Genomic DNA, 15,000 nt, shown 5'->3' with positions numbered 1-15,000 from the left:
TTTGAATGTAACAAACAGATATGGAGAAACCAAACAGGGACAGCAGCAAGTTAAAGGATCCAGTCTTACAGTTTCGAATAAAATCACTAAGGAGGGAGCATTTAAAGGTCCCGGACAGTTTACAGATCAGACTATGTGTCACTTAATAATATTAGACTAAGACTATGTCGTAAATAGACTCATGGGCCTAATCATTTTACAAACCACATAATCAAGCAGTAATGGAGTCATAACCAGACCATACTCATATTAGTGACTGAAGGGATATCTAATTGAACATTAATCCGAAATAGCAACTACAATGACTGAGCTAAATTACAACAGCATACCAATCATCCGAACTAAACATGAATCACAAAACAGCTAGCACACTCAATAAACAAAAGCTAAAGGACTGCTGAACATAAATGCGAGAACAAACAATTACATAAACAGTACAAAAACACCTAAATGACTACTGAAACCACTTCGCAAAATAGCTAATCATCACGTCGCATCAGAATCATACTAAATTAGGCGAATCTAACTACATCAATTTACGTAGGATAGAACTTAAAGCAGAGTGAAAAGGAGGATTTCGACTGTTTTGTGTGCTGATGAAATGGGGCGCGAGGCCTCGAATCTATTCTCTAATACGACGAGCGATTTCAAAACTAAAGTTGGGTAAACCGAATATCTTAGTCGTGGCTAAACTTCATTTATTTAACGAGATGGTTTTTAGCAATCTTAAAGTTTAGACTGCCGGCTTAAAAAAATGCTAAGGATCTTTCCCTTTTTGATGAATCGAACCCGATAATAAGAAACAGAGAGTAAGGGTTCTTTTTTTCGGATATGGTGACTAAAAATGTAAACGCTTAAGGGTTTAGGCGGCTGAAGGAACTATATCATAAACACAATTGTGAGGATGTATTTATATCCAATGTATGCTAGGGTTTCCTATGATTTTGAGTGGGCGGGATTTCAAGTCAAAATTTTCAAAATCCGAACGTTGGGATATTTGGACAACCTTGATAGCCTTCACGTCACTGAGATGATCAAATTGAGGTAGAGACAAAACCATAGCACGAAAATGGAGTGGGCAGCTTCTGCCACGGTGAAAGAGGGTTGACCTCTGCCTAAAAGAGGAAGACGACGAGAAAGAGAGCAGAGGGAAAGAGAAGTGTGTGGTTATTTCCATCCGGAAATGGGGTGACAAACCTGCCATGGTTGAAAGGGGACTGTTTTTCGCCTAGAAATGGATGGGAGAGATGACGAGGAAGAGAGAGAAGTGAAGGGAGGCGGCTGCGTTTGAAGAAAGGGAGAGTGAGAAGAGATTAGGTTTTAGGGAGAAATAGCGAATGGGCCGGGTCGGGTAGCTTTAGGTAGTGGGCTGGTTCAGCTGTTGAATTGTTGGGCTGAGAATTGTTGGTCTCTCCCCTCTATTTAATTATTCTTGGGCTTTTGCCTTAGCAACTAGTATAAAAATATGTTATATGAAGACAAATAGTAATTAGTGTTCATAGAGTAAAAAATTAATTTAACGAGTACGAATCCTAAAATGAAACGATGACGAACCATTTAAAATTTGTGATAAAGTAGTACTAGTAAAAAATAGTGAAAATGAAGGTAACAGTATTAATAATAGTAGAAATAAAAATAGTAGTGAAAATAAAATATTTAGATATAATTAATCTAAAAGCCCAAGGAAACAAATGGGAATAAAGGAGGGACAAAATTGGGTGTCAACAACGTATCCACGTCTATTGGCATTTCATTCTCCATCATCTTCTAACTTTTGGCTATAGCAAATACAAACTTACGGAAGACTTCTCTTGTCTTATCTTTCTAACTTGTGAAGTCCTTCAAGACTCACACCTTTTTAACGGGTTGTTCTTCTCTTTACAAACCCGAAGAATTCACTCTTCTTTTGAAATAGCAGGCCTCTCAGCAGGTCATCAAACCTGGATACACACCTTCAATGGAGATTCCCAAAATTTTACCTTTACACCTTCCAGGATCGAACCAACGCTCTGGTACCACTTGTTGGAAATATATGGCGGGCCCTTGATAATATCATAGGGTTCAAAGAGGATGGAAGAGGGAGAGAGACATTATGCTCATTTCATTATATGTTAAAACTCCACTCTTACATAATAACATTACAAAAGGGGTATATATAGGTGCTAAAGGATAATTCTAGACAGAAAACTACTAAATGCTTTTAGCACTCAGACTATGAACTTGGTCATCTCATAAACACAAAATCATGCACCTAATAACCACTACTAGAAAATTGGCCTTTGGCAACAGTTGAAAATCCGTTGCAATAGACAGCAAAACTGTTGCCATAGGTATATCGCAACGGTTTAGTGACCCGTTACATCTGATTGTGTTGCAATAGGTCTGTTGCAACGGTTTTATGCAACGGTACAAGAACTATTGCCATAACACTATCAATTGCAACGGTTGTTTGGTCTAACGGAACAGTTCTAAACCGTTGCCGTATCATTTTATGGCGCAGTTGTTGATGCTATTGCAATGGTTTTTTATTAAATATTGCAACAGTTATTCATGAACTATTGCAACAGTTTGTTGAAACTATTGCAACAGTTTAATAAATTAGAAATGAACCCTTTTATTTGAAATATAATTATTTATCTACTAAACACGGATAAACCAAGAAAATAAACAATATATCAACACAATCATAATTTAAAATATCCAACTATTTTATCCATATATAATAGCAAAATTTACAATATTGTTTGATCATTCAAGAGCCAACATATATAATCTACAAAATGTCCGCTAAAAAAAGGGATTATCGACATCTGAAGGTCTAGCAATGATCAACCAATACTGAATAGATTCCTAATCTGCTTTGGCATTTGCATCTCTGCATACATGATTAAAAAAAGTATCTTATTAATTGGCCAAAATATGAAAAATTCTAGTATATGTACAAGTGACAGGCAGATGCAAAAAATTTATGAAGTTTACCTGTTAAAACATCAGGTTCTTTATGCTCTGAAAGTACTTTGCTTCTTCAATACTGATAACAAAAAGTAAAAAGTTCGATGAGCAAACAGGAAATAGAAAGAACATGGCTTCAATAGTTGAAGTAATCTAAAAGACAAAAAATGATAAGAATGGTAAAAATTCTAGAACTCTAAAGTCAAACCAACTTTATAGCAGCTAAATTTCACTATTAAACAAGAGGGGAATTTCATGAAGTGAGGAAGAGAACTACTGCTATGTTTCGTTAGAGAACTATTTATGTATTACTTTTACATTGTCGAAAATGAGCTACTAGAATAGTGATGAGGCCGTAATTACCTGATCTTTGGAAGTTGAAAAGATTAATAGTATAATCACAATTAAAAATAGACAAAGAAAAGGTATAGCAGCTACCATGGAGAAGTATCTCAAGAATTATGAAGTAAAAAATGACACAACACGTCACGTCTATCTCAATTCCCTAGTATGAGCTTCTTATTAAAAAGAACCACCAAATTAACTTGTCATAGCAGACCATATCTCTGAATGCTTGTTTTTTTAATATTACCTTTATATAATCTTCACGATACAGATCTGGAGACTAAAAGCTGTTCTTTGTTGATTTCTCAGGTTCTAATCATCAGTGAGAGAGAGAGAGAGGGGGGTGGGATGGATCAAGAGATTTCACCATACCTGTTCTCCTGAAACAAAAATTCATTCACCATCTTTTGGAAGTTGAACCATCTGATATTTCTTCGAGAGTGTTCTTTGTTTGCAATGGATGGACCCAAATCCTATATCATCATCTCTAATAATAGATGTGACAATAGGTTTCATACCAATAAGAAAAGAGAGACAATTGTGATTTTTTAGAGGAAGATTGCTGAAGTGAGAAGGAGGGAGACGGGGAAAGAGGAGAAATGGAGGAGAAGATCTGAATCAGTAGAGTAATTAGGGTTAGAGCGAATAATAATAAATAATAAAGGGTGCAAATATACCCCTCAATTTTGCAATTTTGAGCAGATATACCCTCGTTACAAAAGTGATATATATACACTGTCATTACCAAATGATGCAAAGATACCCCTGCCGTTACAAAATGGTGCAAATATACCCTTTTTGCTGACTGGATTTTTAAAAAAAAATCATTTAGGTTATTTTTTAATTAAAAAAAATGTCACGTTACTTTAAAAAAAGACTACCCATTTTTTTTTGAGTAGATATACTTTTCTAAAGCCACATAGTAATTTTTATTTCCTGATGGGTCGAGTCTAGTTTGTTTAAAAAAATGGGTAGACTTATTTTTTTAAAAGTCACGGAGATATTTTTTTAAACGAACCATACCCGACACACAAGAAAAAAAAATTAATGGCTTTAGAAAAATATGTCTACTAAAAAAAAAGGTAGACTTTTTTTTTAATTAAAAAATATCCTAAATGATTTTTTTAAAAAAAAAAAAAAAAAAAAAAAAAAACCCCGTCAGCGAAAAGGGTATATTTGCACCATTTTGTAACGGTAGAGTTATTATTTGCACCATTTTATAACGAGGGGTATATCTGCTCTAAATCGCAAAGTTGAGGGGCATATTTGCACCTTTGCCCAATAATAAATAATAAATAATACATAAAATAGAAAAGACACATGAAAAGCAAGGAAGGGTAAGGAAAAAACAATTAAGGAGAGAAGCCACCGTTGCAATATAATTATAGGAATTTATGGAAAGGTTTGCTACATAACTGTTGCAACAGAGAGTCAATTGGAACGGTTTGCTACATAACCGTTGCAATAGAGAGCAACCGGAACGGTTTAGGGACCCGTTGAAACTACCTGTTGCAATAGATAGTCTATGGCAACGACATTAAAACCGTTGCAAATAACCATTCCCATAGAATATCTATTGCAACAGTTAAATAACCGTTGCAGAAAAATTGTTGCAGTAGGTCTAATTTCTAGTAGTGAACATTTAAATTCTATGCATCTAATCACATAGATATCCTAAAAGCCACATATATAACATCAAAGTGCATGAACTTATAATATTCAAAATTATATTTTCAACAATTACATAATTATGAGTGAATCTTTATGGTGAAAACATGGGAATATTTTGAGGAATTGAGAAAGTTTAGCTCTAGGGTTCTTCAATCAAATCATTGATTTGAAAGGGCAAATATTGTCGGATTTTAGATTTCTATATATCGTTGGAATCCTCTCGTTAAGGCCTTCCCGAAAACATATGTCTTGTTGGGTTTTGAACACATTGACCAGAGGGCATTTTTGTCCTTTAAAATTTGATTTTAACCATTTAAGCCTCTAAAAATATAGAAGTGGTTTACCCTAAGGGTTTTGACCATTCTAAATCCATTTTTGTGTAGTTTGAGGCAATCCGGAGACTCGAGAACGCAGTTTTGAATTATTGGGAAGTTGCTTGAATTGTGAATTTGAGGTAAGTGACACTTTAAGCTTTGGATACTTGCTTTTCAAAATCCGTTTTAAAAATATGTTTTGTCTGCCTGGTCCATGTGTTGGGGCGAGTATGTGCTTGGCAGAATCGGTGGTTCTTAAGGCCAGCCGCATATACTTTATTTTCAAATAATCCAAAACTCTCTTTATAAATTGTTTTGTGATGTGATATAGCTGTGAGCCAAGATATTGGGGCATTGTGTATGCTTCCCTTAGCATTGTGTATGCTTCTTGATGATATTAGGGCATTGTGTATGATTCCTTTAACATTGTGTATGCTTCCCAACATATTTGGCACATTGTATATGTTGCTGTGGATTCATGGTGTTGATTAATTCTTTAACTGCCATTTATGACAGGTCCTTAGTGTAAATTGTGTTGAGATATATAATATACTTGATAAACAGTGGTTTGGGACTTGGTTGCTATTATATAATGATATATTCATGTGCGTAATATTTTGTGCTTGTTGTGTGTTTGTATTTTCTAACACTTGTTCCAGGGGTATTTAAAGTGGCGGGTCGAGGATCTTACTGGGTTATATTTATGTATAACTCACTCCTTACCTGCATGTCCATGCAGATACTGTCATTGAGAACGAGGCTGGTAATTGAAGATTTTGTGAGTGGATTCTGTTGCTGAGGTGAGCCACCGCATTGTTCGTGGGGGCAGCCATTTCAGCTTTATCTAGTTTATTTCTAGTCATATCTTTTATTTTGGGTTTACATGCCCGACACTCAAACTCATGTAACTCTGTTAGATGCTCCATGGTCTTAGCGTGGGATGTGGGCTAGAGATTCTTTTTATCTTAGCGTTGGTTGGTTTTCATAAATCGATTATGAATTTGGTTGGCGACTATTTCGCATTTTTATCATTAATAACGTTGTTGGGCCTGCACTTATTTTCTTTTAGTGCTTTCGTAAATGATTAAGGATATGATATATGATTCACCTGGCGGGTGGTGTTTGCTGGGTGCCAATCACGTCTAGCGGGTATTTTGGGACGTGACAAATATCTTGATGAGATGTACCTGCCTTGACTCTCTTCACTATTATGGACAAAGCTAGGCTTGAAGGGGGAGGTAGAAATATACTTGTGGCAGAGGCATATTTTGGATTTAAGTATGGGTTTAATCTTTAAAATTTTCTATTATAGAACTCATTATATTTTGAAATTATGAGTTCCAATCTACTTCCTTTTGTAATTTTAATAAATTTTGACACATAATTTATCTATTGAGTCGAAAATGTTGGGGTCACGCAATAGCTGCATGCCCCCGACTCGTGCCAGTTGGATCAAGTAATTAAAAAGAACATTTCTTGTACTAAGTTAAAGTTTGATACTAACCTATACTCCTCATTGGTATAATATTGTTTTCCATCTGCATTATCAAGAAGTGGGGAAATGTACTAGGTTTCCTTACAGGTAGGTTTATAATTACCCATGCATCAGTCTTGTTAATCATTAGATCACATTAAAATTTGACCAGTGAAAAAGTTATAGTAGTAATTAGTTAAACATTCACTACAACTCTACAAGTCGGCCAAGTCTCATGATGATTAAGATATACCATGTGATTCAATGATCAATGGACTATAGTAATCTTAGCCCACTAAAGAAATTTGGGCTTTATAATATTCTCAATTGCCCATTTTATGTCCTCCGTTAAGGTGAGTGTTTGAAATTTTGTATTCCTTTTTGACAAATCATTTGGCATTAATAATCGACATTCAGGAAATAATTCTACTCTGTAAAAAATTCAATATCCAAGTTTCATTGCTGTAAAAATAAAATACAATATAAAGTCTAACTATCACCCACTGGTAGTTAGAAATTTGCTAAATACTGATAATACATAAGAGCAGGTATTAGTATTTCATGTATAGACATATAAAATAACTCTTAATTTCCATTTGTAAGTCCTTGAATAGCCATAAGCCTCTGCAGAAAAATATTGAAGTCTTCATCTCTACTCAACATACTTATCCTAACATATCTTGGATCACTCCCAAATTTTCTTCCACTCCTTGTTTGAATCTTATGTCCTTTAAGAAGTTTCTCACAGTCCTCTTCACTTCCTTTGCACATTAGCCATGCAAATGCTGTTTCAAAGAAACCAATATAAATTTCAATAACTGACTTTTTCCACATACCAAAAATAACATAAGAACTTGTAAACTTAAACACGACAATGACATATTTGTAGCGGCTAAAATGAAAAGTTCTAAAAGATAAAGAGTTCTCAAATAGAAATGGTTACGTTATTTTTCAAACGGACTAAAAAATAAAAAAAAGGTCCCATTGTTTAGTTTTTGTGATTACCAGGGTGTGATTCATAGAAGTCTCTTGTGAAGAGGCAATACTGAAGAGGGTACTTCTGGAGGGTAAAAAGGTCATTGGCCTTAACAACTTCTCTTAACCTTTGCCATCTTTGAGTCATAATAGACTGACTGTATTCAAAGAAGTTATCCAATGTGGGATCCAAACAGCTATCAGAAAGCACTCCAAGAATCTTTGCAGCTCTGAGTTGAGCTTCCTTTGATACCCCAATTGTGCTAATCTCCATGAATTTTGTCATCTTCCTTGCCACCTCTTTGTCCCTAACAAGTGCCCAACTGCATGCACATTAAATTAAATGAGACCATCTTAGTAAGAAATTAAAATTTGTAGACTTCAATTTAAAATTTGTATCCTAAGGGAGACTAGTATCGGAGCAATGATAAAGTTGTCTCCGTGTGATCTATTGTGTCTGACCTATATACTTATAGAGTCATGGGTTCAAGCTGTCTTTGGATCAACCAATAATGCTTGCATTTGCATAGGCCACACCTCCCTTTGAGGTGCGATCCTCCTTGTAACTTTGCATGAATGCAGGATACTTCGTGCACTGAAATGCTTTGATTTTATTTTTTTTTTAAAAGAAGAAGTTTGTATCGAGCTCTAGGTATTTTAGAGTCTGGGTATGAACAAAAGTGTTGAAGCTAATAATTAGTGCATATACTTTGATTTAAAAAAAAAAAAAAAAAAAAAGTGCTCATAAATACTTTACACGAAAATATAAATTTAGTAAATAGTATCTTTATAAGAGAAGGACGAACCATGGAAATGCAATAGAGAGGCAGGTAGGAATTATGTTTGGGAAGAGTATTTTGAAAATACAAATGATGTTAGGAATAACATAATACAAAATTTGGTCAAATCAAAATTTGTTATAAGCACTTACGAGTTTGAGTAATTTTGACTTTATTTACTTTTAGTGGTTACCATAAAGCGTTTAGTTTTGTGTTACTCTTTAATTTTGTCATTGTCACCTCACTTCTAATTAATGATTGCAATGTTTGAAAACTTACCCAATTCTGGAACCAGCATGGCCAGTGCATTTGGAAACTGTAAAGAGCATAACATCATAGTTGGCAGGTGAGGTAATAGCAGTGTACTGTGGCCAATAATAAGCTAAATCATGGATTAATATCCCTTGATCTCCATTAACTACAGGCTCTCTAATAACCCCATCAGGGTTATTTGGAGATGTAATGAACTCAATATACGGTCTATCTTTGTCAAATTGTTTTGCATCTCCTGCCCATTTGTATAGCCCTGACCTCACAAAATCAGTCACTTCTGGATATGACTGCAACAACAGAATTATCATTAGTAATGAATTAATTAATCAAGAAAGCTCACTTTAGAAAAAAGATTAATGAAGTCACATGATATGTTGTAAGAATTAGTATGATTCCATGTTATAATGGATCTGACATGTACCAAAAAACCATGTGATTAATTAATAAAGAAAAAGCATTAATATTTTAAGCATGTTTTGCAAATCTTTGCATGAACCATGTTCCTATATGTTTCATTAGGATACATTGTAAGCAACCAACAATGTCTAAGCGTGAGACATGGTTTGTTAAGGAGTACATTAGTGAAGCATTATTAAACTTCTTTGTTTCGTTAACTTTTAATGAGATTGATCAACATTAGACATATTAAAATAATATCCAAAGTCAAAATGGATCATTAGTCCCTGCCGAGTCTTGATGAAACCAAAGATATGGCTACAGTTTTCTTTTTATTAACAGGCTAAACATTGAATAGTAAACTAAATGAAGATGACGTTGTTCATTTGACTGAACAGAAGATCGACACGAGAAAAACCAACGTTCTTAATACATAATTCCATTCACTGCTTTTTATGATACACAACTAATACCGATGGAAGACACAAGCCACTAAAGCAAAGGTTTTAAGCTTCCAAATTTTTTAAGCCTCGGTTTTTTTTTTGTTCATCTAGGTTTTAATGATTAACTTTTCTTCCAATATATTCAACTTTTATGATAAACAGCACAATATCTTTATAAAAATTGAAAGAGAACTATTTAGCCATGTGATTGATTAGTTATATTGTCAAACGAAAAAGAATTACCTTTGATTAGTAAAAAATATTAACAACTTTGCACTTCAAAAAGTTAAAAAAAAAAAAAAAAAAACACCTAAAACAAAAAAATATATCAAATTTTAAAAAAGACAATCTTTTAATAAAATTTAGCTTTAGACTACTAATTTTATTAAGCCGCCATTTAGCTTTAGACCACTAATTTTATTAAGCCGCCCCGGATAGCATCCAACACCATACTTGTAAATTACTCCTAATTAGACGTACCGAATAGAAAGGTGCAGCTGAAACTACACTGATTGGTTCAGGTTCATCTGTAGGAGAAAGAGCATAAAGTGCAGCCTGAAGAAGTTGGCTGGATCCAGTCCCAACAATAATATAATAATCATCCACTATTGCATTTCCAACCACATTGTGCTGCCTCTTGATTTCTTCCTCCAGTTTTGATTCCAAGAACCAGCACAAGCTCTTACCATTAGCAAAATAACTCAATGACTCGTAACCACTGAATGTTATGTCACATTTGTTCCCCATTTTTTTCCAATATGACTCGTACATTGTTGGATCACCACTATCCGCAAGAAAAAATAATGAAATTCCAAATTAGTATTTGAGAATTTGAATATTTTGGTATTCTTGGATACAGAAAATGGAAATTGAGGATAATTCAATACAGAAAATGGAAATTGAGGATAATTCAATCTCAAGAGCTAGCTCATATGAGGTGAAGACCATATAAGAAGACTGCGGTTTACTCCTATACCAAGGTGGGGATATTGTAACGATTATTTGCACAGTCTGACCTTTTTTAGAATAACACATAATTTGTTAAGAAAATATTTTTTTTCCTGAAGAAAAATGAATTGAATTGTAAAAGAAGACTTACTGATCCAGATTGATATTGATGAGAGTGTCCCTAGTCCCATTCTCTCTTGTTTCAGTAGTGGCAGAAGGGACTGGAGAACACTTGATAAGGCAAGCATCTGTTCCACACATCTTCTTTTTCTTTTCTTTTTTCCTTATAAAACCTTTGATCAAACAAAAAATAGGCTAATGGGAGAAAACAGATTTGTTGTACTCCATGTCTTGTATGTTGCTCCCTATTTATAGGGAAGGAGACACAGGGTAATGCCACAAAAGCCTCTTCAATTAATAGGCAGAATTTTAAATGGATTCTCTTACTAATTAATGCACTTGCCTTTTCTAATCTCCACAAAAGACTATTTAATTGATAGAATTTTAAATGATTCTCCTAATAATTGCAATTATGTCTTTTCTATTTTTGTTTTCCCGTTTAACTCTTTGGGGAGGATTGTGTGAATGGTAAGTTGAAGGCAGATAGGATAGAGCCCTGGAATTTTTCCGTGTAATAAGGAGAGTAAATCTTGTCCTATGTAGAAAGAAAATTATTTTTTTGACAAATATTGGAGTCTATTTTTGTGTGTTTATCCAGATTGGTCAAAGATTTTACTAAGTCAGCAACTAACTTTTATTCTTTATAACCAAAAACAGAAAAGGAAAAGAATTGAAGAGACAACTAAAATAGAGAAATTGTAATACAAAATAATATAGTCACTTCTCCTTTCATTTTTGGCCCTTTTAAGTGTTTTCGAGAAAATGACAAACATATCTTTTATGTTTGGAAGTAGGTTCAAAATGGCCCATTGGAATATGTTCCTGAGTAATTTTGGTCCTTTAAGTTTGTTAAAAGTGATCACATTTGGGTTCCGTTAAATATTTAACAAATTCTTGGTGTTAGATCTTTTAGAAATTATGAAAATATAAATTAAACATACAACACTAAGACACAGCGCAAGGTCAAAACTACGACAGGAACTAAAAATGGATTAAAAAAAATACTCCCTTGATTTCAATTTATGCGACAATCTTTCATTTTTAGTCAGTTTAAAAAAGAATCACACACACCTTCCTATATTTAATAACAATTTAACTTTAAACTTCCTATTTTACCCTTAATCAAATGATTTATAGCCAACACAAACATAACAACAACAAACCCAGTGTGATCCCACAAGTGGGGTCTGGGAAGAGTAGGATGTACGCAGACCTTACCTCTACCTTTGTAAGGTAGAGAGGTTGTTTCCGGTAAACCCTCGACTCAGAAAAAGTACCTGGCACAATAATGTCAAAAAAGAGATGGCAAAATAACAAGATACAGAAAAAAAAAATGTGGCAACAGATAGTACTACACATCAAGGAATAACGTGATACTGATATACTACTACTAAAAGGAAAAGAGGAGAGGAGGAGACCCGCCCCCTCCCTCCCTACACAGAAGTCGACAACACTAAGCCACCTTCTAACTTTTTACCCTAATCCTCGACCTCCATACCTTCCTATCTTGGGTCATGTCCTCAATCAGCTGAACTTGTGCCATGTCCTGTCTAATCACCTCCCCCCAGTTCTTCTTCGGCCTACCTCTACCTCTCCTAACTCCTGCTACCGCCAACCTCTCGCACCTTCTTACTGGTGCATCCTCGCACCTCCTTTTCACATGCCTGAACCACCTCAGCCTCGCTTCCCTCATCTTGTCTGCCACTGATGCTACTCCCACTTTGTCTTGTATAACTTCATTTCTAATCAAATCTCTCCGAGTATGCCCACACATCCATCTGAGCATCCTCATCTCATCTACCTTCATCTTCTAAACGTGGGCTGCACTTTGCCCCATACAACAATGCTAGTCTAACCACCACTCTGTAGAACTTTCCTTTAAGCCTTGGCGACACCTTCTTATCGCACAAGACCTCGGAGGCAAGCCTCCATTTCACCTACCCCTATCTAATGTGATGTGTGACATCATCATCAATCTCCCCGTCTCCCTGTATTACGGACCCAAGATACTTGAAGCTTCCTCTCTCGGGTATGACTTGTTCCTCTATCTTCACTTTTACCTCTGTCTCATGTGCAACGCCACTGAACTTGCACTCTAGGTACTCAGTTTTAGTCCTGTTTAACCTAAAACCTTTAGACTCTAAGGGCTCTCTCCAAATTTCTAGCCTATCATTAGCTCCACCGCGTGTCTCGTCGATCAAAACTATGTCATCTGCGAATAACATACACCACGACACCTTTCCTTGAATATGTCGTGTCAATTCGTCCATCAATAAGGCAAATTGAAATGGGCTAAGAGTTGATCCCTTGTGCAACCCCATCATGACAGGAAAGTGGTCAGAGTCACCTCCCACTGTCCTAACCTGAGTCTTGGCTCCATCTTACATGTCTTTAATAGCCCTAATGTAAGCTACAGGTACAGCTCTAGACACCATACATCTCCATAGGACCTCCCTCGGGACTTTATCGTACACATTTTCTAGGTCAATGAACACCATTTGTAAGTCTCTCTTCTTGTCCCTATACTGCTCCATCAATCTTCTTACAAGGTGGATAGCTTCTGTAGTCGATCGCCCCGGCATGAATTCAAATTGGTTCTCGGAGATAGACACACCCTTCCGCATCCTCAACTTGACCAGTCTCTCCCAGACTTTCATCGTGTGGCTTAGGAGTTTGATGCCCCTATAGTTATTGTAGTTGTGGATATCACCCTTGTTCTTGTACAACAGAACCATAGTGCTCCACCATAGTGAATCATATTTGTGATTTATAGCCACGACAAATATCTAAAATTTGTTTTGACCCACAAGTTTTAAAAATCTTTCTTTCATTCTTCAACTCTGTACCCAATTAAACATAATCATATAAATTGAAATGGGGGAAGTAGCAGAAACAACACCTCAAAAAGCTGCATCGCATTCCACAAATAGCATAAACGATAAAAATTAAACCTTCAAATGTTCATATTAAATCCTTTTCTTTCCTCACATTCTTGTTGTATCTAACCTTAATAGTTTGTTAAATATTCGATGAAGACCAAATATCCAACGACAAATTTTAAGGACCAAAATTGTTATGAAGTATACTTAATGGACCATTTTAAATCTATCCAACCATAAAGTGACTGTTTTTGTCATTTTTTCTTTTGTATGCACTGATTCAGACTAGCTGCATGTGATGTGAGTTTGACTTTCAGTTTGACTGTTGGTATCAAAGAGAACCTAACTCTATAAAATATGATGAAACTTAACTAAGAATCTTTTAGTTTCTGTTTTGGTCGTTATGTTGCTGCCTCTTGGTCGGCGCTTTAACTGTGTTTGTTGGAGAAGTCGGTATCAATTTAAATCACAAAATAATTCTCCATCATTCTTCCATGATATGGTATTCGACTCAATTTGCCGCACCTCCATTATTTTACTGGCATTTGTCGATGGTAGAGCCAGAAATTCAAACAACAACTATAATCCCACCAGGTGAGATCTGCGAAGAGTAGAGTGTACGCACACTCTTATCCCTACCTCGTGACGTGTAGGGAGGTTGTTTCCAATAGACCTCCCGACTCAAGGAGCGATGTAAAAGCAGCAGTACTAATAATATTAATAATAGCAGCAAGATAATAAAATAACGGAGTGAAAGAAACAATCAGATAGTACTAGGAATCTAAGAATAAGCAAACGTAACAAAGATACTAATACCCCTGATACGGTAAAAAAAATCCGTGCGCAACCTACTAACCCTTTACCCCGATACTCGATCTCCACACCCTCCTATCAAGGGCAAAAATTCAAAATAACAAGATTCAATGAAAGAAAATCTTATACTAAGGAGATTCGATAATTTATATATATGCAAAAATATTCATTTTTACATAGTATAATTGAAACCCCACCCCCCTTCGCTCTGCCTGTTATCTCTCGTTAGCATGGATATCAGGTAGACTATTTCGTCGGGTATCTTCTAAACGCAAATACTAGTAACTCTGCTTATCAAACCTTAGACATATAAGAAGAAATTATCTTATGTTTTTTGTTCTTTATTGAATTTTTTTACTCTAATTTCTTATGATTCTCATCAATTTGTTGACCTTTAAGTCGTCATTATTTTCATCCCCATTCTAGAAAACCAAATTCAGTATTAACAAAGAAAAGGCTTGCCCCATGTACCAAGTGCTCTACAACTGAGGGACAGGGTAGCTCAGTTGGTTGAGGCCCTACATCCTTCACCGTGTGGTAAAAAATCGAATCCAGTATCCCTTCTCTTTCCCTCCCAGTTCCCCAGTAATTAAGAAAAAGTGTGTACGAACACATCTG

The 15,000-nt window shown here is 35.3% G+C and overlaps 1 protein-coding gene and 1 long non-coding RNA gene across 2 annotated transcripts; both read right to left on the bottom strand.

Annotated features, from left to right (window-relative positions):
* Positions 1 to 2,687: 2,687 nt before the first annotated feature.
* On the bottom strand, positions 2,688 to 3,408 carry LOC132066591 (uncharacterized). Its single transcript, XR_009416866.1, has 2 exons — positions 2,980 to 3,408; positions 2,688 to 2,875 (listed from the first exon to the last, which is right to left on the bottom strand). It is a non-coding gene; the product is annotated as an uncharacterized LOC132066591 (long non-coding RNA).
* Positions 3,409 to 7,193: 3,785 nt separating this feature from the next.
* Positions 7,194 to 10,898, bottom strand: LOC132066590 (L-tryptophan--pyruvate aminotransferase 1-like). The gene is made up of 5 exons (XM_059459875.1): positions 10,722 to 10,898; positions 10,103 to 10,406; positions 8,790 to 9,070; positions 7,762 to 8,054; positions 7,194 to 7,541 (listed from the first exon to the last, which is right to left on the bottom strand). The coding sequence occupies exons 1-5, from the start codon at positions 10,829 to 10,831 to the stop codon at positions 7,342 to 7,344; spliced, it is 1,188 nt and encodes a 395-aa protein (XP_059315858.1). The 5' UTR covers positions 10,832 to 10,898; the 3' UTR covers positions 7,194 to 7,341.
* Positions 10,899 to 15,000: the final 4,102 nt, after the last annotated feature.

Source organism: Lycium ferocissimum, chromosome 8 (genome assembly GCF_029784015.1).
Source record: "Lycium ferocissimum isolate CSIRO_LF1 chromosome 8, AGI_CSIRO_Lferr_CH_V1, whole genome shotgun sequence".
NCBI classification, from domain to species: domain Eukaryota; kingdom Viridiplantae; phylum Streptophyta; class Magnoliopsida; order Solanales; family Solanaceae; genus Lycium; species Lycium ferocissimum.
The sequence above is the reverse complement of the archived record's forward strand: the minus strand, read 5'-3'. Positions and strand labels throughout refer to the sequence as shown.

Excerpts from the sequence above, each read along its gene's own strand:
- LOC132066590 (XM_059459875.1), bottom strand. The coding sequence starts at position 10,831 with ATGTGTGGAACAGATGCTTGCCTTATCAAGTGTTCTCCAGTCCCTTCT. Across the intron at positions 10,407-10,721 it reads ATCAATATCAATCTGGATCA|TGGTGATCCAACAATGTACG; the intron begins GTAAGTCTTCTT and ends TCTTGCGGATAG. Across the intron at positions 7,542-7,761 it reads CTTCTATGAATCACACCCTG|CATTTGCATGGCTAATGTGC; the intron begins GTAATCACAAAA and ends TCTTTGAAACAG.